This window comes from Megalopta genalis, chromosome 5 (genome assembly GCF_051020955.1).
Source record: "Megalopta genalis isolate 19385.01 chromosome 5, iyMegGena1_principal, whole genome shotgun sequence".
Taxonomy (NCBI): Eukaryota; Metazoa; Arthropoda; class Insecta; order Hymenoptera; family Halictidae; genus Megalopta; species Megalopta genalis.
The window spans coordinates 30,285,279-30,312,337 of NC_135017.1; the positions used below are offsets into that span (position 1 = coordinate 30,285,279).

At 30.7% G+C, this 27,059-nt stretch overlaps 6 protein-coding genes across 23 annotated transcripts; 3 read left to right on the plus strand and 3 right to left on the minus strand.

The window, feature by feature from the left end:
* Window positions 1–482: 482 nt before the first annotated feature.
* Window positions 483–4,263, plus strand: LOC117223269 (cell division cycle 7-related protein kinase). 8 transcript variants are annotated; one of them, XR_004490898.2, is made up of 10 exons: window positions 486–705; window positions 1,484–1,683; window positions 1,766–1,979; window positions 2,089–2,182; window positions 2,275–2,417; window positions 2,504–2,618; window positions 2,693–3,023; window positions 3,133–3,254; window positions 3,369–3,545; window positions 3,843–4,263. XR_004490898.2 is itself a non-coding variant. In XM_076522281.1 (9 exons), exons 2-9 carry the CDS (start codon window positions 1,644–1,646, stop codon window positions 3,852–3,854), a joined length of 1,071 nt encoding a protein of 356 aa, XP_076378396.1. In that variant the 5' UTR covers window positions 485–705; window positions 1,484–1,643; the 3' UTR covers window positions 3,855–4,263. The 8 variants fall into 8 exon arrangements, 7 of the variants coding, with proteins under 7 accessions (XP_033331368.1, XP_076378396.1, XP_076378394.1 ...); XM_076522281.1 differs by lacking the exon at window positions 3,369–3,545 and having other exon boundaries at window positions 485–705; XM_076522279.1 differs by having other exon boundaries at window positions 487–705; window positions 1,471–1,683; window positions 3,369–4,263.
* A 1,884-nt stretch (window positions 4,264–6,147) lies between these two features.
* unc-45 (unc-45 myosin chaperone) lies at window positions 6,148–10,043 on the minus strand. 2 transcript variants are annotated; one of them, XM_033475479.2, is made up of 5 exons: window positions 9,465–10,043; window positions 8,913–9,354; window positions 8,492–8,821; window positions 7,961–8,401; window positions 6,148–7,866 (listed from the first exon to the last, which is right to left on the minus strand). In XM_033475479.2, exons 2-5 carry the CDS (start codon window positions 9,330–9,332, stop codon window positions 6,241–6,243), a joined length of 2,817 nt encoding a protein of 938 aa, XP_033331370.2. In that variant the 5' UTR covers window positions 9,333–9,354; window positions 9,465–10,043; the 3' UTR covers window positions 6,148–6,240. The 2 variants fall into 2 exon arrangements, with proteins under 2 accessions (XP_033331370.2, XP_033331369.2); XM_033475478.2 differs by having other exon boundaries at window positions 8,913–9,351; window positions 9,465–10,042.
* A 530-nt stretch (window positions 10,044–10,573) lies between these two features.
* Window positions 10,574–13,005, plus strand: LOC117223273 (mitochondrial import inner membrane translocase subunit Tim22). 10 transcript variants are annotated; one of them, XM_033475488.2, is made up of 6 exons: window positions 10,574–10,918; window positions 10,994–11,124; window positions 11,601–11,931; window positions 12,003–12,187; window positions 12,602–12,674; window positions 12,749–13,005. In XM_033475488.2, the coding sequence occupies exons 3-6, from the start codon at window positions 11,697–11,699 to the stop codon at window positions 12,832–12,834; spliced, it is 579 nt and encodes a 192-aa protein (XP_033331379.2). In that variant the 5' UTR covers window positions 10,574–10,918; window positions 10,994–11,124; window positions 11,601–11,696; the 3' UTR covers window positions 12,835–13,005. The 10 variants fall into 10 exon arrangements, with proteins under 10 accessions (XP_033331379.2, XP_076378399.1, XP_076378400.1 ...); XM_076522284.1 differs by having other exon boundaries at window positions 10,994–11,040; XM_076522285.1 differs by lacking the exon at window positions 10,994–11,124.
* Window positions 12,850–15,894, minus strand: Septin1 (Septin 1). Its single transcript, XM_076522282.1, has 6 exons — window positions 15,414–15,894; window positions 15,126–15,318; window positions 14,777–15,035; window positions 14,339–14,704; window positions 14,162–14,266; window positions 12,850–14,081 (listed from the first exon to the last, which is right to left on the minus strand). Exons 1-6 carry the CDS (start codon window positions 15,435–15,437, stop codon window positions 13,949–13,951), a joined length of 1,080 nt encoding a protein of 359 aa, XP_076378397.1. The 5' UTR covers window positions 15,438–15,894; the 3' UTR covers window positions 12,850–13,948.
* Window positions 15,895–16,168: 274 nt separating this feature from the next.
* On the minus strand, window positions 16,169–19,245 carry eIF4H1 (eukaryotic translation initiation factor 4H1). Its single transcript, XM_033475482.2, has 5 exons — window positions 19,088–19,245; window positions 18,155–18,325; window positions 17,845–18,074; window positions 17,420–17,656; window positions 16,169–17,343 (listed from the first exon to the last, which is right to left on the minus strand). Exons 1-5 carry the CDS (start codon window positions 19,117–19,119, stop codon window positions 17,201–17,203), a joined length of 813 nt encoding a protein of 270 aa, XP_033331373.2. The 5' UTR covers window positions 19,120–19,245; the 3' UTR covers window positions 16,169–17,200.
* A 435-nt stretch (window positions 19,246–19,680) lies between these two features.
* On the plus strand, window positions 19,681–24,285 carry Mybbp1A (MYB binding protein 1a). The gene is made up of 10 exons (XM_033475443.2): window positions 19,681–19,878; window positions 19,986–20,183; window positions 20,272–20,667; window positions 20,753–21,339; window positions 21,428–21,540; window positions 21,614–22,137; window positions 22,202–22,849; window positions 22,920–23,168; window positions 23,233–23,666; window positions 23,732–24,285. Exons 1-10 carry the CDS (start codon window positions 19,702–19,704, stop codon window positions 24,144–24,146), a joined length of 3,741 nt encoding a protein of 1,246 aa, XP_033331334.2. The 5' UTR covers window positions 19,681–19,701; the 3' UTR covers window positions 24,147–24,285.
* Window positions 24,286–27,059: the final 2,774 nt, after the last annotated feature.

The following is a 27,059-nucleotide window of genomic DNA, read 5'->3' on the forward strand; positions in this document are numbered from 1 at the left end:
AGAGAGCACGACATCAGCAGCAACCCCATGCAAAACAAGTCCTAAATGAACAAATAATTTAAAGCCAATCTAATTTTAAAAGTTTATATGCAGTCTTATCATAAGATACTCTAATTGGTATTTTAATAGTGTTATAAATGTTATACGCTTAATATTCAGTTATTTTTTTATTGAATAACTCGGTTTTCATTTATTAACCAATCATTTAAAGGCAATCAATTTAAGAAGACGAAATGTTGTAAATGGCGATATATAATGACATTATGGCGACTTTCAGTCGAAGATCGATTTGTAATTAAAAACATCGATTCGATCCAAAATCAAATATCCAAGAATCGATTAAAAAAATATCAAAAATCGACTCAGAATTGGCCAACCCTAATTGTAATTCTGAACTACGGTGGCGACTCGATGCGGTGCCCCTGCTTGATCGTAGTTCTGAATTATAACCGTTCGCTCGGTAGACGCGCTACGCAGCTGTGCGGGATTCCTTGCACATGCGTTGCCTTGCATAGTGACTTTTCGTAACTGCATTGACCATACCTCATGATCATGCAACACTTATTTTTGTTTATGATACGAATCGTAGACGTGATTATATATTTTATCAGAATCAATTTCTTTTTTCAAAATCAATTTCTAATGCGTATACATGCATAGGTTGTGTTTTTTAAACATGTTTCAGCATTACACTTAATAATCTACGTACGTGTTTATGTTCATACATTCATATATACAGTTGCCCACAAAAGTGTTCGTACATCTTTTAAAACGCAATAACATTTTCAACACTGAACTAAATGACTTGAATTCTTTTTAGATGATAAAGGGTTTAGTCTACTAGACGATGACTAAAAAGCATTTTTTAATTTTACTATTATTTGAAATGAAAAGAAAAAATTAAAAACCCTCATTTTTTAACTTTTTTATCTGAGTCTGTAACGAAAATTTAAAACATGTCTTTTGTAGATCTCGGTAACTTATATGCGTGCTGGAAATGTGATCGAAATCCCAGAGTCGAGCTACAGAAAGATTTTAAAAACTGCAGATTTCTTACAGTTTTTGGTCAAAATGGTAATAAAACTACGATTTTTGTGATCTTTAATTTGTTGTAACTCGTAACAACGTGAATCTATCTCGATAAAATTTTCAACATGCATACAAGTTATCGAGATCTACGAAAGACATTTTTTAAATTTTTGTTATAGGCTAAGATATAAAAGTTAAAAAACGAGAGATCTTTAATTTTTTTTGTCATTCCAAGTAATAGCAAAATTTAAAAAAAAAGATCATTTTAGTTATCGTCTAGTAGAAAATCTAAAAAAACTATTCGAGTCATTTAGTTCAGTTTTAAAATAGTTATTGCGTTTGAAAAGGTGTACGGACACTTTTGTGAGCCACTATACATACCATTGACAGAAAATGTACGCATGTGCATATAATATGCACATATATACGTACATTACGTAGATCGTCTTTTTAGAATGGCGCCAATGTACGATGGTCCTGACAGGTTATGTACACGTGACAGCTTCTTATTGTCAAAGTTAGATAGCAAAATTTCAATTTTGTTGAATGAACTAATTGCTAAAGTAGTAAGGAGGTACATAATTAAGTGCGTTGTATAATATACAACTACGATTATGGAAGAAAAAAGCCAAGTTGGAGAGGATAATGAAGATGGTGAAAATCTTGTTTATGCTACCTACAAAAATTTTGCGTTTCTAAAAACTGAAGTTGAAACTTGATGTATTTATATTTTCAGAGAGTGATAATGTTGTTGATCTTAAAAATAAGATCCCATTATTGAAAGAGTTATTTCATATACATGGAAAAGTTGGAGAAGGAACATTTAGTTCTGTGTTTTTAGCTACACTAAAATCTTCTAATGAGTCTAAAAAGTTCGCGTTAAAACATTTAGTGCCTACCCGTCACCCTGAGAAAATTAAACGTGAATTGTTATGCATGCAACAAATCGGGTAATGAATATATGAAGTTTTGATTATAATTTATTACAAATTAATTTCATAATATATTTATGCAAATGTGTTTCTTGCAAAACATTGATAAACCAAATTGTCTTTTTAGAGGTAAAGATTATGTGGTTGGATTAGAACTATGTTTGCGAAGTTTTGAGACAGTGGTTTTTGTAATGCCATATATGAGACATGACAAATTTTCGGTATAACTAGTATCCATATTTCAATAAAGTACATGTAATTCTATATAAGGGAGTTATAACTCAATAATATTTTTACCAATAACATTTAATAGGATTACGTACAAGATATGACTGTTCAAGAAACAAAGGACTACATGATAGCATTGTTAACTGCATTACGTAGAGTTCATAAATTTAATATTATACATAGGGATGTGAAACCTAATAACTTTTTATATGATCGATGCAATAAAAGGTTATGTCAATATTATATTCATAACATCTTTTTATATAAAATAAATATAAAGTAAGATTAACATATTAATTTCTTATTTCTCACAGGTACTTGTTAGTTGATTTTGGATTAGCACAAGAATATGTTGCTGAAGATAAATCTAATACTGTTACATTAAATAAATCTAATGTGCAATCCGTGAAACGAAAAAGATCAGATGAAGTAAAGTATTAATTATTAAAAATTGTAAGATAATATTAATACTTTTATAAGTATTTACATTTGGTATGTTTCAGAATAGTTTAAATCAATCTTTAAATTCAAAAAAGAAAGTGACAGGAGAGAAATGTTATTGTTTTGGGAAACCGAAAGTTTGTTCAATATGTACAGTAAGACCAGAACAGGCAGCTCCAAGGGCTGGTACACCAGGATTTCGTGCACCTGAAGTTTTATTGAAGTATCCCTCACAAACACCAGCAGTTGATATTTGGGCAAGTGGAGTAATGATGTTATGTATTCTTAGCGGTACCCAACCTTTTTTTCATTCTCCAGATGACTGTACAGCTTTAGCAGAAATAACAACCATTTTTGGATCAAATAAAATGCAACAATGTGCACACAAACTAGGTATTATAATAAAAAAACTTTCAATTTTATTTATTACAAAATAATTTGTTCTCTTTTTATTTTTATTTTACTTATTTTTCATGCTTTATATATTTTTTTGCTGATTTAGGAAAAAAGATTATCTTTTATGAAGATATACCAGGCATTGATGTTGTATCTTTATGTCAAAAGTTAAAAAAGAGAAATAAGGGTTCATTAAACAATAGTAGTGATAATAAGATGTATGAGAAGGTATTTTAATTTATTATTTATTTATAAGCATAAGCTAAAATTAAAAATAGAAAAAATTGAACAAAATTTTATGTAACATTATATAATATTTTGTATTTTTCAATATCTTTTAAGGCATCATTGGATATTCAGTTTCCAAAAGAAGCTTATCACCTTTTATTGAGACTATTGGATTTAGATTACAAAACACGACTTACTGCGGATCAAGCTTTGCAACATCCATTCTTAAAATCATAGCTTTTGTTGCGTTGTAATAATAATTTTGGCTGTTAATTACTTTTTTGTGAAATGGTATGAAAAAATATATATGTTCAAGTACGAACAAATCTCATTAGGTATTCGATTTTATTATAATTACAAATATTGTGTAACTTATACATACTTATATGTATGGATATAAACACAAATACATGAAAGATGGATATTTATACAAAATAAATAATATAGATTTTTAAAAAATTATTTTATTTTATTAAGTAACAGTTGCATACAATATTTGATTGTTAATAAATGCAATACATACTAGGAATTTGACAAAATATGAAAAAATAAATAGGCTATTTCACAGCAAGTGATCACTTTTTATAGAACTCTGGATGAATCAGAAATATTGAACATTAAATGTAATTACTTGGGAACTGGAAAATTCATCGACAGAAAATTCAACTTAGAGCATGTACATATACATGAAGGCAGCATCTACTCTACCAGCTACTATTGCTGAGCATGGAGTCAGTTTAGTAGAAAGAGGTAGTCTCAAATTCAGTATAACCTACCTCTTTTTACTGGATACAGTAAAAGTACAAATTATTAAAAACTTAATTAGTACATATTTGTGAATTCGAATGAATCACTTTGAACACGAGGAAATCATCACTGAGAAGTATAAGGAGAAAATTGACACGTACTATAATTAACGATAATCAATAAATATACTTGAGAAAAGCTATTCATTGTTTTATTAAAATTATATATATCATAATAAATAAAAGAAATTACATTATTATTATTATTGTGTATACCTTGCTTAAAAAATCTTTTCCATATTGAATTAAGATAAATAAAGTTAAATATAAAAAGAAAAATTGTATATACATAGGTATAGGGTCTTGAGACTTTTTTGTTCGATCCTGGATTAGAGTAAGACACGTAAAACTGAATTTGAAACCTTGAAATTACATATTTATTTCCTTCTAAGAAGTGGTTTTAGTAGTAGATAGTAGAAGCTGCCTCCAGGTACAATATTGTAAGCCCGGATTTGGAATTATGTAACTGCATATGACAGAGGCGGAACATTTTCGGAGACTGCTATATCGCTATCATATGCAGTTAATTCCGAACCCTGCTCTAAACCAAGCAATCCAACAAATGGAAAATTCCCCGACAATAACGAACTACCCTTTACACTTTAACTGGCCTTAGGATGAGTAGCATAATGTTGATATGTTTAGAAATTGTTTTATTTTCTAACTTTCCTCTTGTTTTTAAATTGTTATCTTTTTTTAATATTTTTTAGTATTCGTTTTTAATCGGAAAGGTTTGTCTCGTCATAATTCCTTACTCACAAGGGTTGTTATTCATTCAACACAATCACGATACTTTTTACAAGGAGAAGGTCCTCAACCCTTTGCACTACGATTTAGTTTCAATATCGTGTGCCACAAACAACAACAAGATTGGTCACGCGTTCTGCCTTTTCACGGTTGCGCGAAACGTCTGAAGTTGTGCCAGTCACGCACGTCTTACGGAATATAAATACATACATGTCTAAGGTACAATTGGTTTAATTTTGTAAGGTGTTTGATAAATAATTTCGAATGAATCATTAGTGAACAGGAAAAGTTTATTAGTTTTAATAATTCTATAATTTTATAAGTTATAATAAGTTTTAATTCCAATTTATAATAATTTACAGTAAATTAATGGTCTTCAACCGTATGATATCTTTCAAAGCATTTTGGTACATGTAATGGGACTTTACATCTTTTACACTCCCACGTTGTTTCGCTATGTTCTTTTATGTCTCGTATAAACTTTACAGAGTTTTTTTGATTTCGATGGTGTTTCATAATTTAAAAAGGTTTCAGTCATATTTTAATGGAAGGCATATTGTCTATAAAAGTCGGTTCCCTTAGACCACGGCGGGGATTAGCACCGCGCCAAGTTGGTACCTGCGCCACCTCCTTTAGCTACTAATAAAATAATTAAATGTCGAGAAATAAAAGACCCCAAAATTGATGCATCACGGTTCTCATTTCTAGCCTAATTACAATCTGACCACGTCTCTCAGGCACGGTAATATATTGTAGCCCGATTATCTGACTACGTCTTTCAGGCGTGGTTGTGGGCAAAAGATTAAGGCTGAGGCTCACCGCACGCTATGATGACCCAAAAGAAGAAAACCATATACGTATATTAGTTTGCAGAGGTTTACATCCACTAAAATCTGTACAATTCAGAAGTGAAAAATTTAGATTCCCAGAAGACTAAATTTGAGGGCTTCGATTGTAGAAATGTCTGCTATATACACCGTTGCCGTACATTTCTTCAAATTTCACGTGACTCCATCGGTCATATCACGGATGAGCAGTTCAACATAGCAGAGGTAGAGGGCAGTATAGTTGACAGGAATGCTCTTACGTTTGTGATTGGTCACGTCTAGTATTCGTAGGAAAATAGGCTATGCAAGAATGGGGGCAGACGATACATGCGCAAGAGTTCGGCACTATAGCACGGTACGTCTACCGGGTGAACATTATAATTTTGAACAATGATTAGCAGAGGTTCTACGTCGCGTCACGGAGTATTCAGACTTGGCTTCGAGTACCCGGTATTATCTATCCGAACTCAAAATTTTGGACTGCGGTTTACTATAAGAATGAAATGACACACATAGTTTTAGGCACTTTATGATATAACAAAATTGTAATCATTATTAAAATTATTTCATGTTCAATGTATGTGTGATTAAGTAAATATTAAATATTTATTCAACGTTTTCTGAATTATTTGAATCCTGCGATTGTTGTTGTTCACTTGCAGTTTTAATAAGTTTCCATTCTGCTGCTGCTTCTAATGCACTGCTAGCTAATTCTTTAATCTTTTTATTTTCTGCAGATTCATTCTTTGTAAGAGCCATTAAAATTTCCATCACATCAGTTTCAATTAATCTTGCTGCAACATCCTTAGTGCTTTTCATCATGTTTAAAACAATGACAATTCCTCTATGTTGTAAATCAGAATTTGGATTAGCGAGTAAAAATCGTAATGACTCTAACCAATCCTTAGAATCAAAGACTTTACTACAAGATTTCTTGCTAACCGATGTCAACATCGCTAAGGCTCCTGCTGCTGCTAAACTTGTTTCAATATCTTCATATTCGCAAAGAATAACTAGATATTTAACTCTATCATTTTCTTGTTCATAATATTTTATAGTATCTTCGCACATCATTAAGTTATTTACAACCTGTGTGGAGGCACGTCTTAACATATCATGATCCTCAAACATGTAAGTCTCTATTTTTTGGAAACCCCCTTCCTGTAATATTCTTTTCCTAACGCTATCGTTAACACCCGCTAAATTGCACAGAGCCATTAAAGCTTCGAAATTTTCAAGTGCAGAACAATCTGGATTTAAAAGATTTATAAAAGGCCGTACTACTTCCATTATTCTTTGGCCAGGAAAAGCCACCTCTGGATTTATCGTAATTCCTAAACGGGCTAGGGCTTGAGATGCTTGTTTCTTTCCTTTTTCAGTTCCTTCTAAAGCCAATGGTAAAAGAGCCTTAGCTCCACCTTGTTGAACAACAATACCTCTAACTTCTTGTTGACTACAAATTGCATTGAAAACACGTGCTATTAATTCCTTGCTATTTTGACTTTCTGTTTTGGAGAGACTAACCAATGCACTGGTAACACCAGCCTTAGCTAATATAATTTCTCTCTTTTTTACAAAATCTATGTCGTCAAGTTCATGTTCTTCGGGTATGTGATGTTTTGCAAATTTTGCTAGTTCTATCATTTCTGGTATAATTTCTTGTTTGTCATAAGCATTACATAAATTCACCAATGTTGTGACAACACCATAAATTACAGACTGATCTCCTGTTTTAGCAAGTTCTATCATTGCTGTAACTGCTTCGCTATCTTCAATAAGTTTTTCTTTAACTTGAGCATCAAAAGTAAGGTACGATAACCCTTCTACTGCCCATTTCCTCATATCTTTCTGTTTCTTAGGATTAATTAAGAATCTCCTACAAGCTTCTGCTAATCTTGATGTTGCACCATCTGCAAATGGTCTAATTGTGGCGTCTGAGCCACCTGAACTACCCAGCTTACACAAGCCTACTAATGCACGTACTTTAATAGAATCATCTTTAGAGTGATATAATTTTTTCAAAATGTTCACTCCTTGATTTATAATTGCAGTAGCTTTATCTTTCTTAGATGCTGCAGCAACTATACACTCACAAGCAACTTTTTGTTGTAGTATATCGTTTGTACCTGCCATTACAAGTATCATTTCTAAGATACCTTCTCTAGCAATCACTGTATTTCCAACATCTAATGGACCAAGCAATAATGTTGTGATAGCAACTACAGCACGGACCTATTTTAAACAGAAATAAATACAATAAAAGCATAGATATGTATATTTTTCTCAATAGATTTTTGCAAAAATTTAAAAGTAATCTGTTACGTACCTTAGATTCTATATCTGGCTCAAGTAATTTATCTTTAATAAATTCGTCTATGGCATTTCCAAATTTTTCTTTTGCAGCATCATAATACATATTTTCATAAATTCTTGCTAAGCATACACTGGTCACAGTTCTAGTAGATGGTGTAATGTCCATTGAAGATTCATATTTATATTCTTCAAGTTCACTGGCTACTTCCATTAAACGTTGTAAGCCACGAAGTTCCACTAATCGCTCTGCCCAATTTAATGCAGTATGGTGAATGTTGCGTATAATAAGTTCTATAATCGCGTCTCTTGCTAATCCAGAAATAATTCTACTTGTTACACTGTATAACAAGCAAGACAAAATAGTATCAATTTGTTTATTATATTTATCACATAATTCTTTGTTTGGTTTTGTATCTGGTTTATTATCCATGCCACTGTAGGTATTGAGTATAGTCTAAAAACATAGTTTCAAATTTAGACATTACTGTTAGTTTTAAGTTAATAAAGTAATGGTATTTTGTCATTATATATTAGGTTTACAAACCTGCAAACAATACTGAGCAGCATTTACTCTTTGTGAAAGTTTACTATTGATCATTTCTAAGTAACAAGGTATACCAATATGCTTTAAAATAACGTCAGTCCGGCTAACATTATCTTTACATAATTCGGCAATGATATGAATTGCACTTGTTATTATTTCCTCGTTCTTTTCAAGTTTCATAAGTTTTACTATTTTAGGAATAATTCCATCTTTTAACATAATTTCTGCACCTGCTCTTTCTCTAGCAAGAACAAGTAAATTTTTCATTGCTGTTTCTCGGTTTTCATTGGTCCCTTTCATTTCAAAAACTAAATCCATCATTTGTGATACCTGCGGAAGAATATAATTTATATATTACATTACAATAAATTATAATAGAATTTGTGATATCGTATTATATGATAAATGTCAGTATACAAACCTTGGCACTAGTGCGAGAATTTTGTTTATATCTTTCCTGTACAATCTCATGTAATCGTGCAGCAATAGGTTGAATTGCCTTATTTCCTGAATCTACTGAAATTATATATCTGGCATCACGATATGCTTCTTCATATCTTTCTAAAGCTTCTAATGCTTGACATCTGCGAAATAGTGCTTTGGGATCGTTCGGGCATATATTAAGTGATTCGTCGCAATCCTTAATTGCTTTGTTATATTCTTCTTGTTTTAAATATACAGCAGCACGATTTTTATAATATATAGCTTTTTCAGAATTGCCTTCATTTGAAAGCTTTAAGGCATTTGTATAACAACTCAATGCTTCTGACCAATTCATTTTATTGAATTCTTCATTACCCTTCTCCTTCCATTGTTGTGCAGTTAGAATTGTTTTTGTCATGTTGAATAACTTGTGAACTCTACTTGCAATGAAAAATAAGTAATGTAAAATAAAAGCGTTAATGAAAAATAATTTAACTTTATTTTATTATATTTTACTTTACTTTATTTTACTATACTGTATTTTACTTACTTAACAATGTATATAATATATGAACTTTTTGAAAAAGACTCAATAGCTTAGTTTTCGCTTTGATTATCGGTAACACTTTCTCAAGTCTCCGATGCAGCAGTACTGAGGCTAATACCGCTTTCGCATCGTGTTAAAAAGACTTTAGAAATGTCTAGACGCTACTAGAGTGTTTCAAGTTTATTTTAATCTGTGTTCGCCCCATGATCCGAACGGAAGCATAATCGCCGGTTTAAAATAGGTTCCTTACGCACTATAGCAATATTATTATTCTTGCTACAGTATGTACTGTACTCTGCTATGACGTTTGTATTCTAGGTATCCCTAGAAGTTGTTTACCCTTGTACCCGGTACCGGTACCACTATATGTATGTACAAGTACAGTAATCTCTCAATTCAAGAACCATGTTTGGAGATGACAAGGAATTGCTGTGCTTTGATTGGCTGTCGATTTACACCTGAACTGAACAGTGTTGCCCTCAATAAGCATCATTGCACCCATGCGAAATAAGTCACACGGACGAGAAATCTAGGCCGTCTCACTTTACCGTGCTTGTGGTCTCACTCTTTTTGCGTACTAGTATACCTGGCGCTCCATCTGAAACATGGGGCGCAATATTCGAGTTGTGCTTGTCGCCTTGTAGGATTCTTGACTACATGCACATTGAGATATGTTTCGGATGTATGTGTTGTAGGAAATATTTTGACAAGTTGAGCAAGATCAAGCCTAGCTAATTATTGCATTGTCCTGAATGTTAGCGCGAGAGAATGAATGAATGCTGCAAGTGGAATAGTGTAAACTTCATATCTTTTTCTGAAGATGTTTATTTGCTCGAAATATGACCTACTTGTTTCGATACATTTCTTCCAACGAGCTTTTAATGTATGAATGCCATTTTTATATAGAAATTCTGGTCTTTTGGATTTGGAAATTCGGCTATGGAAATTTTAATACTATTTTCGCAAACAAAATGTTTATTCTTTGAAAAGAGTTGTATAGGTATTTTAAAAAATGAAAATCTATTAGCGATAGATCGAGTGAATAGGGTGGATGTTGCAATGTTTCATACTTTCTGATTCATTTAAATCTGATACTGTTTCTTGCGACGTAATACAGAATTTGAAAAGAATTCTTTTTGGCAAAATATGACGCTGGCAATACACAATAATAACAGCATAATGTAAGCAGGGAGACAAATATTTGCCGATCACAAAAATCCGACATTTCATATGCGGAAATCTAATTGTACATACATAACGGTTAAGACAATGTAGCTCTTTCGCTTTAGACCGTTTGTTTAGCTAAGCATTTACAACAGTGGTTCTGAATGGTGCAGAGGAGACCTTACAAATGTGATTGACAATGGATTACAATGGCATTTTATTGGATTATAATGCCAATGAATTACAATGGCATTCCAGAGAACTTCGGCACATGTCAGCTGTGAAATAATTACGTAATAAAATCTATTTAACCCAACACAATTGTTCGCCCAAAGAGCTATCAACCTGTAACAATCGGTCCTTTTCAGGGCCCTAAAATCATTCAACCAGGGAACATCGACACGCGTCACGTCAGGTTGTGGCCTAATTTCCAAATTTGAGAATATTCAGAAATTTTGAAACAAATCCGTGATATGTGAAGCACCCACGCGCATACTATGTAATTCGTTCGAGATTTTTAATTAAAAATTCTGGCTGCAAAAAATCAAAAACGTCAAAATAAACGAAAAAATTCAGATGTCATATGGAAACACTAGAGTAATAGAATTTATATTTTTATAGTATCGATATTAACATGTTATATCGATATGCATACAACGTGTTTGACGAAGCAAGTATGAGCTTGTGCATTACTTTTTAGAGAAAGAGATTGTATCTTAATCTTCAATTGGAAGCAAAACATTTTACTCATACACCTTAATGTAAAACTGGAGTTTAATACAGAAAGTTTTAAAATAACTTTTTAATATCCTTCTACATGTTATTTAATGCCAATTTGTAATAATAGGTTAGAATGAAGAATATGTTAAAGACAGTAGTCTAGTAGTCTTTGCTATGTATTAAATTTGTTCGTTTTTTGATTTATAGATATTTACATAAACTAACACTGTATACATATATCTTATATAATTCCAGCATTGCCATCGATAAGGCTGAGAAAACTCACAGTGATTAAACTTTGAAAACTCTAATGTGGTTTTGTTTCAATAAGTATATAGTACCCAAATAAAAATGTTTACCACTGAACCACCTAAACCACCAGAAAATAGTGAAGGAAAAGTTTTTATAAATGATAGAACTTGGGATAACATAGCTGTTTATCTAGTCGGCAGTCAGCAAAGATTTAGAGAAAATATTATAATCCCAAGGACAGTGGGACCTGTACAAATTAAAACTAATGTAGAAAAACGTATGGAAAGTATAGCAGAAAGTTGTACTTTTAAAAGCATATGCAGTTGTTTTATAGGTATGTTACATAATTGTGTTAAATAATTACTATTTAATGAACTATAAATAAAAGAAAAATTATATTTTCAGGATATGCTTTGGGAGGTGTAATAGGATGGTTTTCAGCTAGTGTAAATCCAAATTTTGCTAGCATTGAGAAACAACAAACTGTTCGCGAAACACTTAGAGAAATGGGAAGCACAGCTTCAAGTTATGCTAAAAATTTTGCTATAGTTGGTTGTGTATTTACTGCAATTGAATGTTCTATAGAATCGGTAATACTCCTATGAATTTTCTACAAAATTATTTTATTTTGATCAGTATATATAGACAGAAGTTAAAAAAGGGAATAACATTCTTTTCATTTATAATCTTATTTTCAAGGAAAATTGGGTTGAAAATCCATCAGATTTACGTGCTTTAGTATGTGCAAGAAATAGTGTTAGTAGATCATGAACAGGTGCGTCAGTCAATTACTATTCAGTAGCATACATATTCACTGAATGTTCAAACTCGATTTTCTTAAAAAATATTCCTCTTTTTCAACTTATGTAGAGAATTACCACTTGGTCGTTTGCACCATGATTTCATAGACATCCTATATATGTATATATATTTATAATACTTTATTTTATCACAATTTATTAATAGTAAGAGTATATGATGCATATTTTACAATGTCCTTCTAGTACAGAGGTAAAAATGATTGGAAGAATACTGCATATGCTGGTGGTTTTACAGGTGGAATATTAGGATTACGAGGTATCGATTGCTTATATATATTAGGTTGGAACATAATAATTTAATTGCGACTTCACTGTAATTTCACGTTTCAGCTGGTGTAAAAGCAGGTATAATTGGAGCAGCAGGCTTTGCAGCATTTTCAACTGCAATAGATTATTACATGAATCACAGAGAGTAAAATTTAAACAATCAATGACACAAATTATAATCGGTATATTTGTATAAAAAAGGTGTAAAATACACTTTGGGTGTATCTGTATAATACATACAAAAGTGTGATGATGTTCTTAGTATAAAAATGCATACATAAGTACAATAGTTAAGAAAAAATAAATTTACGTAATACATTGATATTTGTTTCACTTACATCGTTAAAATGTCTTCTCATGATTTTCAAGTCATTAAATATAATGCTATAATTTGAATTATCTAAATTGTTTATGTAAGTCGTACAATGAATTAAATGCCTAAGTCTTATTTAATATTAAGTAAAAGTAACACATATGTTGTTTCAAAATAAAAATAATACTTTACATATTGCAGAAATATAAACAAATTACGTTTTCTATATACGACACTGTCTATCACAGTAAAAGATAAATTTTTTAGTTCTTAGGTATACTGAATTATTACTGATAGTTTGATATTAAAACAGTCTTAAATTTTTGAATTACTTAAAAAAATATACATGGAACATTGGAAGATATGGCTTGCAAACTGTATGCTTTTCTCAGTTTGTTTGTCAATAAAATATTTCTATAAAATATCAATATTCAGAGAACATTGACATATATATGTACCTATATAAAATTGCATTAATTTTTTAATTTATTTTGATATGAGATTTTTTATACGCTTAAAAATTGTGCATGTTTTGATGGATACGTTATATTGTATAGTTATTATTGTATATCTAGTATGTTTTAGCAAATTTGAATTGTACTGTATCCTTCAACTATTACATAAATTTACTTTAATATGATGAGTTATTTCAATAATGGAACTGTAAATTGTTCTATTTAAAAGGAATATGCAAGGCACTTATCGCACATTTCTGTTTTGACTTTTGTAAGACACTCGAATATGAATATTATTTGACTTAGTATTTAAAGAAAATACTGAATATTAAAAAACGTATCTTTACATAATACGTTTGCCACAAATCAATTTATGAAACTATGCACTCCTATTACATTTTATCTTGGATAGCATAATAATTATTTATCTTTTTGGCACCTTCAATGGTGATCAATTTGTGTGTATCTTTATGCAGTTTTGCATAAAGTATATAATTATGGATGCTGCTGTTGCATTTGTGCTTGCATTACTGCCACGAGTTCTTGCATTCGTCGTAATTCCGCATCTTTTTCTTGTAGAATACGATCTTTTTCAGACACTGCATGAGATTTCTCGGATTCCATAATACTGTTAATAAAATGATTCGGTAAGTTAATAAATATATTTAATATTATAAACAAATTTATGTATACGTCTTTTAAATTTACGTTTGTCTGCGAGGTGGAACAGGAGCTCCTTTTGCCAGTCTTTCACTACGATAGTTTTCATAATGTACCTCTTGTGTCACTTCCTGCAAATCCTGCATATGTGTGCTGCAAATTTACAAAAATAAAAAGCAACAGTTTCTTTGTTCTAGTACAATTTGTTCAAATAATAATACTTACATCAACATTGTTCTCAATTTTATAAAATCACAATGATCAGGGTTCTCAACCTCTACAACTCCCCATGGATACAAGCGTCCACGTACTTTACGCCCCTTTACTTCTAACAGAGTGTTAGCTCCACATACTGCAAAAGGAACTGCTTCTTTTAGTTGTCTAACTTGTTCTTTGTAATCTTCGTCTTCGTCGCTATCACAATCTGGCAGAGGATAGATTTTGATACCACTGCCCTCAATTTCTTCCATAACACGCTTTTTTAAGCGTAAAACTTCTTTTTTTGTAAGTACATCTGCTTTAGCAATTACTGGCACAATATTGACTTTATTATGGAGTTGTTTCATAAATTCTATATCCAATGGTTTCAATCTAGCAAGAATAAATATATTTCGTAACATCTATACCATTTCTAAAGTATAGTCACAATTAAATTTGTCTTACCCATGACCAAATGGAGAAATAAAATAAAAGCAGCAGTGTATTCTATTATCTACTATATTTCTTCTATTTAAGCCACTTTCATCACGTAAGAATCTTTCAAATTGGTCATCTATGTACTGTATAATAGCTCTAAAACTATCTGTATTATCAATTGCATCTCCATAACCAGGTGTATCGACAACAGTCAACCTAAGTTTAACTCCTCTTTCTTCAATCTCCACAGTAGAAGCATCGAGCTTTACAGTTTGATTAGTTTTTTCTATTTATATAACATTAATACATCAATAATTAACAATGTTGCAAAAAATATTAAACACAGACATTAGTATCCACATAAAATTAAACTTACCTATAGCATCAGGAATTACACGTTCTGGATATAAGTCAGTAAGAAATAGACTATTGACTAACGTAGATTTTCCAAGACCTGATTCTCCAACAACCATTAACGTAAATTCAAATCCTTTCTTTACAGATTTCCTATGTACTTGATTGGGTAAATTTGCAAATCCCACATATCCAGGAGTTTCAAGGCTAGCAAACTATATAATAAAGTATAACAAATATAAACACCACTTTTATAATGTACAAAAAAAGATATTGTAAATAATTTTTATATTTATTACACAATACTTACAGTTTTCACACTTTCAGTAGACATTTTTTTTCTAAAAAAGTAACCTACAGAGGAGAAATTACTAATTGAGTGCAGCCGAAGAATATTAAAAAAATAATCCGAAACCAAATTTTAGACAAAAGGGCGCCGTATTGTGACAGAACACGATTGTATCACAACCATACCGAAAATACATGCGTCAAATAAAACGGCGTAGAAATGACCAGGTGACTTTACTTCACAACTTTTGTTTGAATCCACATTACTTTTACTTTCTTGTAATTAACTAACTGATGACCAAAGTCATATAACAAAACCAAATTATTTATTGTGGCCTCATTGAAATATAGATGTTACACCGACTGTACAGGAAACATTACTCCATATCCGGGTAAAGTGGGGGAAGGGAGATATCCCTCAATTGGAAGAAATTTAGGCGTGGCAACTGAAATACCTCTGGGGTTCTATAAGAAATAAGATAACCATTTTATCTATGTTACATTCTTCATCGATGCAAATTAACATTAAACATGTAATTACATGTAGAAACTGTAATTTACTTTTTATTATATATCTTTTAAATATTTTAATGTGTAAAAAATTAAAAAAAAGTTGAACATCGAATTATTATGAAAAATTATCCGAATAGATTAATTTAGTATATTTATGAGTGATTTACAAAAGGTATTAAGAATATTACATGTTATTCATAATTAAAATTACATACAACTTTTTATCGCCTATTGTCCCTTAAATCTCTGACGATACATTATACGTTTATCAGGCAAACGGCTACTTTATTCAGGAAATAATATCATATACAAGCATAGTTTTACATAGTATTTGTCATTATTTCAAGTTTCCCTTTATTTATTATCTCATAACCATCGATCTTTTTCAAATGATCGACATTTATTACTAGCATAGTTAATTAATTCGTTACACAATATTATTGTTTAATAATCGACACATTATCATTTGTATCTTTCGGTGATGTACAAATTTTTTTAATCATTCAAATATTTTAATTCTTTATTAATTATTTATCTTAAGCGCGAGTAAACAATTATTTAATCATTTTAATCAAATGCGACTTTATCTATTAAATAATTATTCTCAAACCATTTTAACAAGCACATACAATGATCAGTATTAAAGTGAAACGTAAAAATTATAAGGAAGGAAAAATAATACAGATAATGCTTCGTACTCATTTAAATAGGGATTATTTTAGAGTACAATTTTTGAAAATACGGCTTTGCACGGGATCAAATACACATGCAATGACAGTATATATTTTTAATAGTTTGTACATATACCCTCAGTATTATTACAAATTGATACAAAACTTCTGTGTCATCTCAACAATTATGATTTACATATATATATACTTATTTATATATAATATTTATATATATATATAAATACCAACACTATTGAAGCATGCATTGTGCACACAGTGTTTACTTCGAATTCCCAATTTACTATTACATTTCGTTTTAACTAAGAAGTTAATGTAAATAGAGAGGGCATTAGACAAGAAAATTTTATTCATAATTAAAAGTGTCAAATGCGTAGAAACTGAGAGTTTCATCAAATCACCTTTTGTCGTTACGAATTTTGGGGGAAGACACACCCCATAAGGGGTAAATAAAAATGATCATAATTTCATTATTTCAGCTTTGAAGAGATTCTTCCCATTGTCTGTGAGGAAACTAAAAAATCTCGCATTGGTTTCCAAATCTTTGTTAGGGAAGTTCCATCCCCTCTAATTAAGGGATCAGAAACTATTAAACATAATAATATTTTTACTTGTCATAAGTTTTAAGTTTCTCCTCTCGAGGTTTTGCACCACCATATATTGAACTTGATTTACTTGATTCAGCAACTGCATTGACAGGTGTTTGAATTGTCCTTGGTGCTAACACCAAACGTTTCCTTCCAGTTGTGTCTATATTTAGAAAGATATTAATAATTATTAAGCCCTATCAAATAATTAGGAAACAAAATGAAGAGAATTAGCTAACCTGGAGGTGGATCTTTATTATACATTTCATCAGGAAATGGTTTTCGCTCAGTTCCTCTTACACGAGTGGGTGGCCTGGTGCCATATCCACTAGGTGGTGGCACACCACTTCGAGACCAATCTCGACTTCCTCCACTTGTGTCATCATTAAACTGACTGTTGGTACTGCCTCGACTACCTCTCATGTCCCACGAATTACTTTGTCGACCACCATGTTGACCTCTATCACTGTAACCTCCTGTATATTATAATTAAAATAGTTTAAAATGATTTAACATTAATCCACAAAGCATAAAGGAGAAATTTTATATACAGAATCCTCCACATATTAGTATATTATAAACAATAACACAATTGTGGTAAATAAATTAATTTAAATATTAAACATACGGTACAAAGAAATATATGAACGTAAACATTTATTACCATAATCATCACCATATCCACTACGACCACTATCTCTTCCTCTAAAACCACCTCCAGTAGTGCCTCCAGTACGATTTCTTCTATCAAAACCACTTCCACGATCATTTCTTTTACCCTCTGCTACATCTATTTTAATGACACTACCATCAATTTCTACTGCACCATCTTTTTCTAATGCAGCTTTTAAATCTTTTAAATCTTCAAACTCGACATAACAAAAGCCCTTAAACCTGCAGAAAAAACAAGATAAACATTAGTGATATCACAACTATAATCTTGTCATATCTGATGTAACTCATAATATACAAACCTATCAGTTTCTTTATCTTTAACCAATCTGATTCCTTTAACATTAAGTTCATTAAAGATTTTATCCACATCTCCTTGAACAACTCCATTTGGCAAATTTCCCACAAACGCAGTATAAGGTGGTTCAGTTGGCAATGGTTTTCCATTTCTGCGATATCCACCACCATAATCTCTGTAAAAAAACAAAACACTCATTCACTTAAACGTATAAAAAAGGTATTATTGAAACCAATTTGTTCAGTAAATTGTATATGAATATAATATATATACTATATATACAAATACATACATGCATACCTACACACACACACACACGCACACACACACACACACACACATATATATATATATATTATATATATGTATACATGTATATACATATGTATATTTTCAATAAAATATTTTGTAACATAAAAATAGTGACATTAAATGCTTTGAACATAATAATAAACTCAAATAATCCAATACGCTTAAAGAGAAATAATTCTTGTATTTAGAAATGTAAATTTCTTATTATAATAAAGGTAAAAAAGCTGCAATTACAGCATTAAATTAATATCAATTTCATAAGCATAAATTTCAAAAAATAATGTACTCTCAATTATATCTCCACATTACGAAAAATAATATTTTCGGATAGGTATATAAGATTAGTAGCACGAACAGATAAATAACACTATTGTTAATAGTGTTACGAGCATGATACATCAATGTTTGGCCGGCCAAAATAAAGCCGCGTGTCGAAAGCACCATATCTGCAAAGTGCTGCGCTCCTCTCTAATCGAAACTCATTTAACCTTAAAATCGCAAGATTGTCGAAGAAAGGACGTGTTCTTTCACCAGTTTGGTGCACTGACTATATTGCTATCGTTACACTGTTTTAAAAAAACTGAAATGATTATTGTACACGAAAGAAATTGCAGTCTATACTTGCCTTGAATCTTCGTAACCACCTCGACCAGCCATATTGGATGCACGAAACTGACCGGGACCGCGCGGGTCGAACGAGTTACTATATTCAAGATGGCACTTTCCTAACCATTAAAGAATTTTCAATCATAAAATTGTGAAAATCTATTCACACATTTTAATTGATAAATACAGATAATAATATATCAAAGAATTAAAAATTATATTTGGTAGAACAAAATACTTATAACTATTTAAAATATAAATTTAGAAGACCAAGTTTTGGTAATGCTTTGTTAAAAAATATGCTTTTGTACATATATAGTACTGTTCAGTATTATTTACTAAAATTTTCCACTGACAGTATATGTTGTATTTCGAAAGTGTTTCTCCAAAATAAGAGTTTTTAAGAAAACAGTTGACAGTCTATGCTACGTAAACATGAAACATTCAATTTTGATTTTATATTTTATTTATTATTTGCTTCACTTAAATAATTATAATTAAAATATTACTAATATATTACATATTGTAATTTTTGTATATTATGTACAAATTGTACGTACATTATGTACATACATTTAATGTAGTATGTAGGTGATCTTAAGATTAACGTAGTTTTTAGTTAAGCGAAGCAAGATGGCAGACGAGGGAATGCACATGGTAGAGGTTGTTTCAAATGCCTTAAGAGTAAAGGAAAAGAATAAAATGGATTGTACGATTCTTGATCATTTTACGAAACTCAGAAATGAAACTGAACACGATAGAATAAATGGTGGTATTGAACTACTAAAATATTTACTTGGACAAAGTGCAGTAAGTGTTTATTTAAACTAACCTCAAATCACTCGTTTTTTAAAAGCGCGAAATATGTTTAGAGTCTTTTCATACAAATGAATTGTCTACAATTAATAATCTTTTAGAACCAAAGTGACAGTAAAGAGTTTAAATATGCAATAAGGAGACTAATTCGAGGTTTAGGTGCATCAAAAACCTCTTCAAGGATCGGTTTTTATACAACTTTGACAGTTTTTTTAACAACGCATCCTGAAATGTCAATAGAGGAAATAATATCTATAGTAGATAGTGAATTGCATCCAGTAAACAGTAACAATAAAGGTGTAAGTATACCATTAATTATTACATACATTATCAAATGTTCTATGTGTTCGCTATCATGTTATATATTTGTAACAAATATTATTACAGGAAAATGCTGACATTTATATGGGACGTATACTAGTATATGGAGCATTAATAAGATCTAAAATACTTTTGAAAAGTTCAATAGAAACGCAAAAGCAAATTATAGAAGATCTCATTAAAGGGGGCAGGCAACGTAGTTATCTATCATTCCCCTCTATTTCATTTTTTATCGAGTTTATCAATCAAATTGATACAAAGAATATTGAAAAATTAGTCTGTCCAATTGTTGAAACAGAATTTGGTAAGCCTTGGTCAGAACAAACTTTAGATACAATTTATGCTTTACTAGTAATAAAAGACAAATTTCCATTAATTGCAAACATGACATTTTGGAAGGAACATTTTGGTACTGGAGATGTTACCAAAGAATCTATGACTGATATGGTAAAAATATTACTGGTAAGTGATCATTAGACAAATAATACATTTTCATTTTTATAATAAATACTTTTTATAAGAAATCTATTGCATTATTAATTTTTAGGATTTACCTAAAGTTGTACTGTGTCATCATCCAGTATTCAAATTATTTTGCGAGAATTTATCATCAGGTGATCTTATTACTGAATTTTGGATGTATATAGATCAGAAGTTTACAAAACCTTCAAGAATTGATGAACATTTGGCCATAGAAATTCTTAAATTAATATTATCAAGTAGTACAGATAAATCTATACTTCCGTCATTACTATCTACAAACTATATGCAACATATGCTAAAAAGGTTTTATGGAAATAAAAAACATGATAAAGATGAAGTACTCGTTGCATTTAAGGGAATTTTACATTTACTGGTATCAGCTACAGCCAGCAGTGATACTAAGCTAAAAACACAGATTGCTGTATTAAAGAAGTTGATATTGTATCCTGGTGACTTAATGATAGAAAAGAAAACTGGTACAAAGGTAGTTCAAATGATTACAGGAAATTTGAATTTAGAAGGTATTAAAAAAGTATCAAAAATATATAAAGATATTATTGAGAATATGATACCCAAAGAAATGCCAGGTACAAAAACAAAAACATTCTGGACAAACACTGAAAGAATCTATGCTGCTCACTTATTAACAAGGTATTTGATTATTTAAAAAGATAATTTGAATTAAATTTTACTTTAAGTGCAATTAAAGATATAGAACAAATTGATTACATTTCTATAGATTAATGGGATATTCAGTAACTCTAATGGATCAAGAATGGAGATTAGAGCAATTAAAATTCTTATTTACTCAAGGGTTATGTGAGATGACGAATGTTGGAGTAGATTTGGCATGTGAGTATAATAATCTTACACATAGAAATTTGTGCATACTTTTTCTTATTACTGTGTTATTTTTTATTTTCAGTACAACTTAAAGAAGCATTTTACCATGCATTGGATCACAAATTACCAAAATTAAGTAGTCTTCGAAATATATTAAGTGACTTAGTTCATTATTTAGATACTCGCTTCAGAAATGAAACTCTGAAGCTAAGAAATCCGTTGTCGGATGAAGCCAAAACAGCCTGGCAGAAAGTGATAAATTCAATTGAGAAGTTAGAGAATAACACGAAAAAGGCAGAGGCTGTACCAGTATTTCATACAATGAATTTACATATGGGATTACAATTATTTTCAGACCCACATATGGCAATCATGGCTATTAATGAACTTCAAAGTTGTTATGAAAGATTGGTTAAAAAATCTAAAAAAAATAAAGTCAGAATCAACAAAAAAGAAGAAGATGAACCAGAATGGGTGGAAGTAGTAGTTGATTTACTACTGTCTTTTTATTCTAAAAACGATCATTTACTGCGATCTTTAGTGGGATGTGTTTTTCCACACATTTGTCCACATGTAACACCAGCAGCTATACATCAAATTTTAGCAGTATGTAGATGTAATTTCATTTGGAACAATAGATAATATTACATTTCAAATTTTTAATTTTTAGGTTCTGGACATAAGAAGTGGAAAAGGACCTCTTGTAACAGAAGGGGAAGCAAATGAAGAAGACTCAATGGACTCACGATCAGATGATGATAGTGAAGATGATAGTGAAGTAGATGAAGAACTTTCTGATAACACAGTGCAATATTCAACAGATAATAACGATTCCGATTCTAATGAAGAATCAATTGACGAAGATGAAGATGATACTGTCACTGATCGACTACGAATGGCGGTACGGCAAGCATTAGGTGAAGCTTTTGTTCAAACTGATGATGAAGACATTGACGTGGACAAAATCGACGATGACGAAGGAAAAAGATTAAATGAATCATTATCAGCAGCATTTAGAATTCTACGAGAGAATCGCCAGTCGCGATCGAAGAAACAAGAAAAATCGGCACAAGCTTTAACACATTTTAGAATTAGAGTTATTGATTTATTAGAAACATATTTAGAGTGTAGCCCATCAATGGCAATTATACTTGATATGATACTTCCACTCTTTGCGTTATTGGAATACTGTATAAAAGATTCTCATCAAAGACCTCTTCAGGATCGTATTCGGTCTTGTTTAAAAAAATTGGCTGCTGTGAAGAAATTTAAAGATACAAAAAATGTGGATGAAAATTTAGTGACAGTGATACTGAAGGTAATTAAAAATAATTTAAAAATACATAAAACAAAATTATTATATAATTAGTCATTGTTTATTTTCTAAGGCATTAATAGAGAAAGGAGAAAGGACAACGTCGGTTTATCAAGAAATGAGCGACAAATTGGCAGAATGCTGTACATTCCTTGTAAGATGTGCACAGCAAGCTGATATATCTACAACATCCATAGTGGAAATTTATGCTGAAAATTTAACAGCTTTTTTTAAAAGAAGAGATTGTGTGTTGTCACCAATATTATTTAAAAGTATATTACAATTACAGTGGGAGGGTAATTGGCAGTTGGCCCCATTGTTGGTACGTTTCTAGTTATAGTACAGTTTATTGTACATCCCTAAATAATCCTAACTTACTTTTCTAGGTGGATTTTGCCTTTGATGTTACTATAAGATCATTTCGACGAAGATATGCTCTTGACTTTTTAACAGTTTTCTATCATAATCGTCGTTTAGTTAATGTAGATACAATACGTTCTGATACCAGAATAAAAATGGAAAAGAAATTATATAAAAATGTCATAAATACACTTCAAGAGTTATCTAATGTGCACGGAGTTGAAAATAAACAGCCTATTCTGAATAATGGTAACGAAATAGGAAAAGAAGTTAAACAAAGATATGTTTATAATCTTTTATTATTGTTGCGTTATATCTACATTCAACACGTGCCTAAAGCATGGGATTGGGAAGATGTAAAAAAAGCTCTTGCATCATACAAAACTCATGCTTCACTTGGAAAAGATACAAAAACAGCGTATAATAGACTAGCTGCTCAAATTGGAATTTCATTTAATATGTAAGTAATATTCAAACAAGTGTAAAACATAATTCAACATTAATATACAATTATACATCTCGTAGGTCTGTGAAAAAAAGTATACACCAAGATAGTCCTAAAGTAAATGGAGAAGCGAAAGAGACAACAAGCAAAGCAGAAGATGTAGAAGAAAATAGTGATACATGTAGTAATTCAGATACCCCAACATTGACGAATAACGAGATGAAAAAAAAGAAAAAAAATAAGGGTAAACAGAAAGAAAAGCAATTATTAAAGAAAGAATCACGGTTGTTGCGTGAAAAAACATTATCTGAAGGTTTTGAGTCATTCAACTTTAGTGCTTTTGCTTCACACAATGAACAGAACGACTCTGAGCCACTTCAAAATGGAAGTTCGCAAAGTGAACCAACTAGTCCTACTTTACCACAAAAAAGGCCATTTAAACAAACACTAGACAGTAATAAATCTAAAAGAAGAAAAAGTATGCAGACTGCTTGATACATGTAATATACTCAAAGAATTAATATGATAATGATCATAAATAATTGTTATTTTTGTATATGCATTTATAAACATATGTATCAAAAAGTTTGTATAGTTTGAAAATATATAAATAAATCTACAACATAATTCCCAATATTATGTTAATGAATTCTCTTTTTTTATTACACAATTCTCCATTTTAGTGATTGATATATAAACAATAGTGTTATCCTAACTCCCAACCCAACATGAATAATGTGACTTCATGTTACCGATGTGGTATTAAATATTACACATGTATGCGAAACCACAAAATTTATTATATAAAATAATGTGATAAATACATATAAACTAGACTGTGCATTAAGATCAATTCATCTGCTGAGAGTAATAGGACTATCGCTATCATTTCGCATTACGAACTTAGGAATTGTAACATTTTCAAATTTGAACGTCAAAATCGTTCAGGCTAATAATGATACGTCATAGTATGTTAGCTACGGATGTGAACTTCATTGATGTAACTTGTTTAAAGACTCTTGAATTACAAGCAATGCCGACTGTATAAAGATAAAAAGCATGCGAGTTTCTTTTTACTCCTATTTTGGAGAATATGTAAGTTTATTTTTCTTTATCAAATCTATTATAACAATTTACAGTAAAACACTGTAAAACGCGAATAAGAAATTGATTAAAAAGATTATATTAGTGTATGGTATGTGTTAGTTAATGTACAGCCTTTTTAAGTAATTTTTGACAGCATTGTTCCTAATACCTTTGTGTTACATCACCTTTACTTGCTACAGATCGCTCATATACAGTTTCGTTAATACTCTGATCAAGGAACTTATTTACTAATCTGTAAAATACAATGCAATTAAAAAAATGTTAGAACGATGCTGTCAAAAATTACTTAAAAAGGCTGTACATCAGGGGAGATGAACATTTTTTATGTCAAGTATCAGGACGTAAACAATAATTTAACTTTATATATGTTTATTACAATGTACTAGTCAAAACGAAAATATTTGTTTCTATGAACATTGATTTTTTTTGCGGCCCACCTAAAGTTAAGCATTGTTTATTTGGCCCAAGTTAGCTTTTGAGTTTGACACCCCTGCTGTACATTAAGTCACACGTAAACAAATATGTATAGTTTTTTAAATCAAATTCTTATTCGTGTTTTGCAGTGTTCTACTGTAAACTGTTATAATATATATAGATTCGACAAAGGAAAATAAACTTACATATTCTCCAGAATAAAAGTAAGAAGAAACTCACGAGCTTTTTATCTTTATACAATCGACATTATTTGTAGTTCAGGAGTGTTTAAGAAAGTTACATCAGTAAAGTTAGCATCCGCGGACTTTATTGGTGTAAATCAATTTGAACATTGTTAAGTATCGTTCAAGAAAACATGGATACATGCGAATAGAAAATCTTGAATAACGGTTTAATCGCTAAATCATGGAGGTGAAGAGAAGAACATCCTATATTAATCTGAATCTTGAACGTTATGTGTGACGGTTGAATGATTTTAACGTTCAAATTTGAAAATGTTCGAAAGCAACTCCAAGTCGTAATACCACATAATAGAGTTGTCTATTCTCTCCCGTCTAAGATCCGCATTAGGTATAGTCTAAAGCCTAAACTAAATCAGAGGGCCCGCTCTTAGTAAATTTTTGGGACACTGTTTTGACTGCCATCTGAACTAGTTGTAAACTTGAATGAACTAAAATTCAATATGGCTGCTCATCCGCATGCGCATTTGGTGGACTCTAATAGACCATGTGCCGACGAAATGTCATTCCCGCCATTCTGAACGGAGCCGAGCTAACCGCAAGCAAACCAGATATGGCTTACTGCTTATGTTTAGTATATCATATACTAAGCATATTAGTATATATTAGCATATAGTATTATTTTCATTTACCATGGTCTCTTATATCTCTATAATAGTATTTAAAGTTTATTTAAAATTATATATATTATTTTAGATTCTTTTAGATTGATCCATCCTATTATTGACGACGTAGCAGCGAGAACATCTTTCTCTCGGAGCGGATAAATCAATTTAATAAACACACGTCTGTTTTGTTGTATACCACTATAAAATAGAAAATAAAAAATCTTTTCCTCATATTTATCTTTAACTTTGATTAGTTTTGTTTCCCCTGTGTATTACAAGGAAGGAAGTATAAGCGAACGAAAGAAATTGAAAGTTTCATTTTAAAAAGTTCAGATTATTATATTTTTCAAATGTAGAGATCTAAGACAAATTTATGTATAAGATTGTTCTTTTCAGGGTCACGCAAACAAACTAAAAAAAGGCTATGCAAATATATTGTGCAGAATTCAAAAATTTTGTTTTTTCTGGTTTATCATTGCAAATCCAATTATTCGATACATTTAACATTGTTTCTTCTTGTTCAATTAATGCAGTTTCAACAAGCTGCATCTTGAATACTGCAAAAATAGCGAATGAAATGTACAATTACATTATTAAAAAAACCATGAGGAATAATGTGGTAACAAATTATAAATTATCTATACCATTCATTTCCGATCTTTTAAGTTAATTTCAAAGAAGGCATAGGAAATTTGATTATAACAGTGTTCTAATGACTTTAAGTCATAAAAATGCAGTCAGCCAAAATTTGAAATGTGAATACGAATATATAATGTCGTTTTATGAGTTTATATTTGCCAAAGTAATTCCCTGCGTAATATTTGGGAAATTAAAAAATCTTAAGAGAGCAAAAAAGGCTTTAAGGTATCTTTTAACTACACCACGTTGTAGATCCTATGATTTGATGTTTCTTATTGAGAAGTTTGATGTACGTAATGTGTTTATTTATTGAAGATGCAATTTATATTAACATGTATATCTTAATGCTATGACTTTTTTAGATTTATTTTAGATTTCTA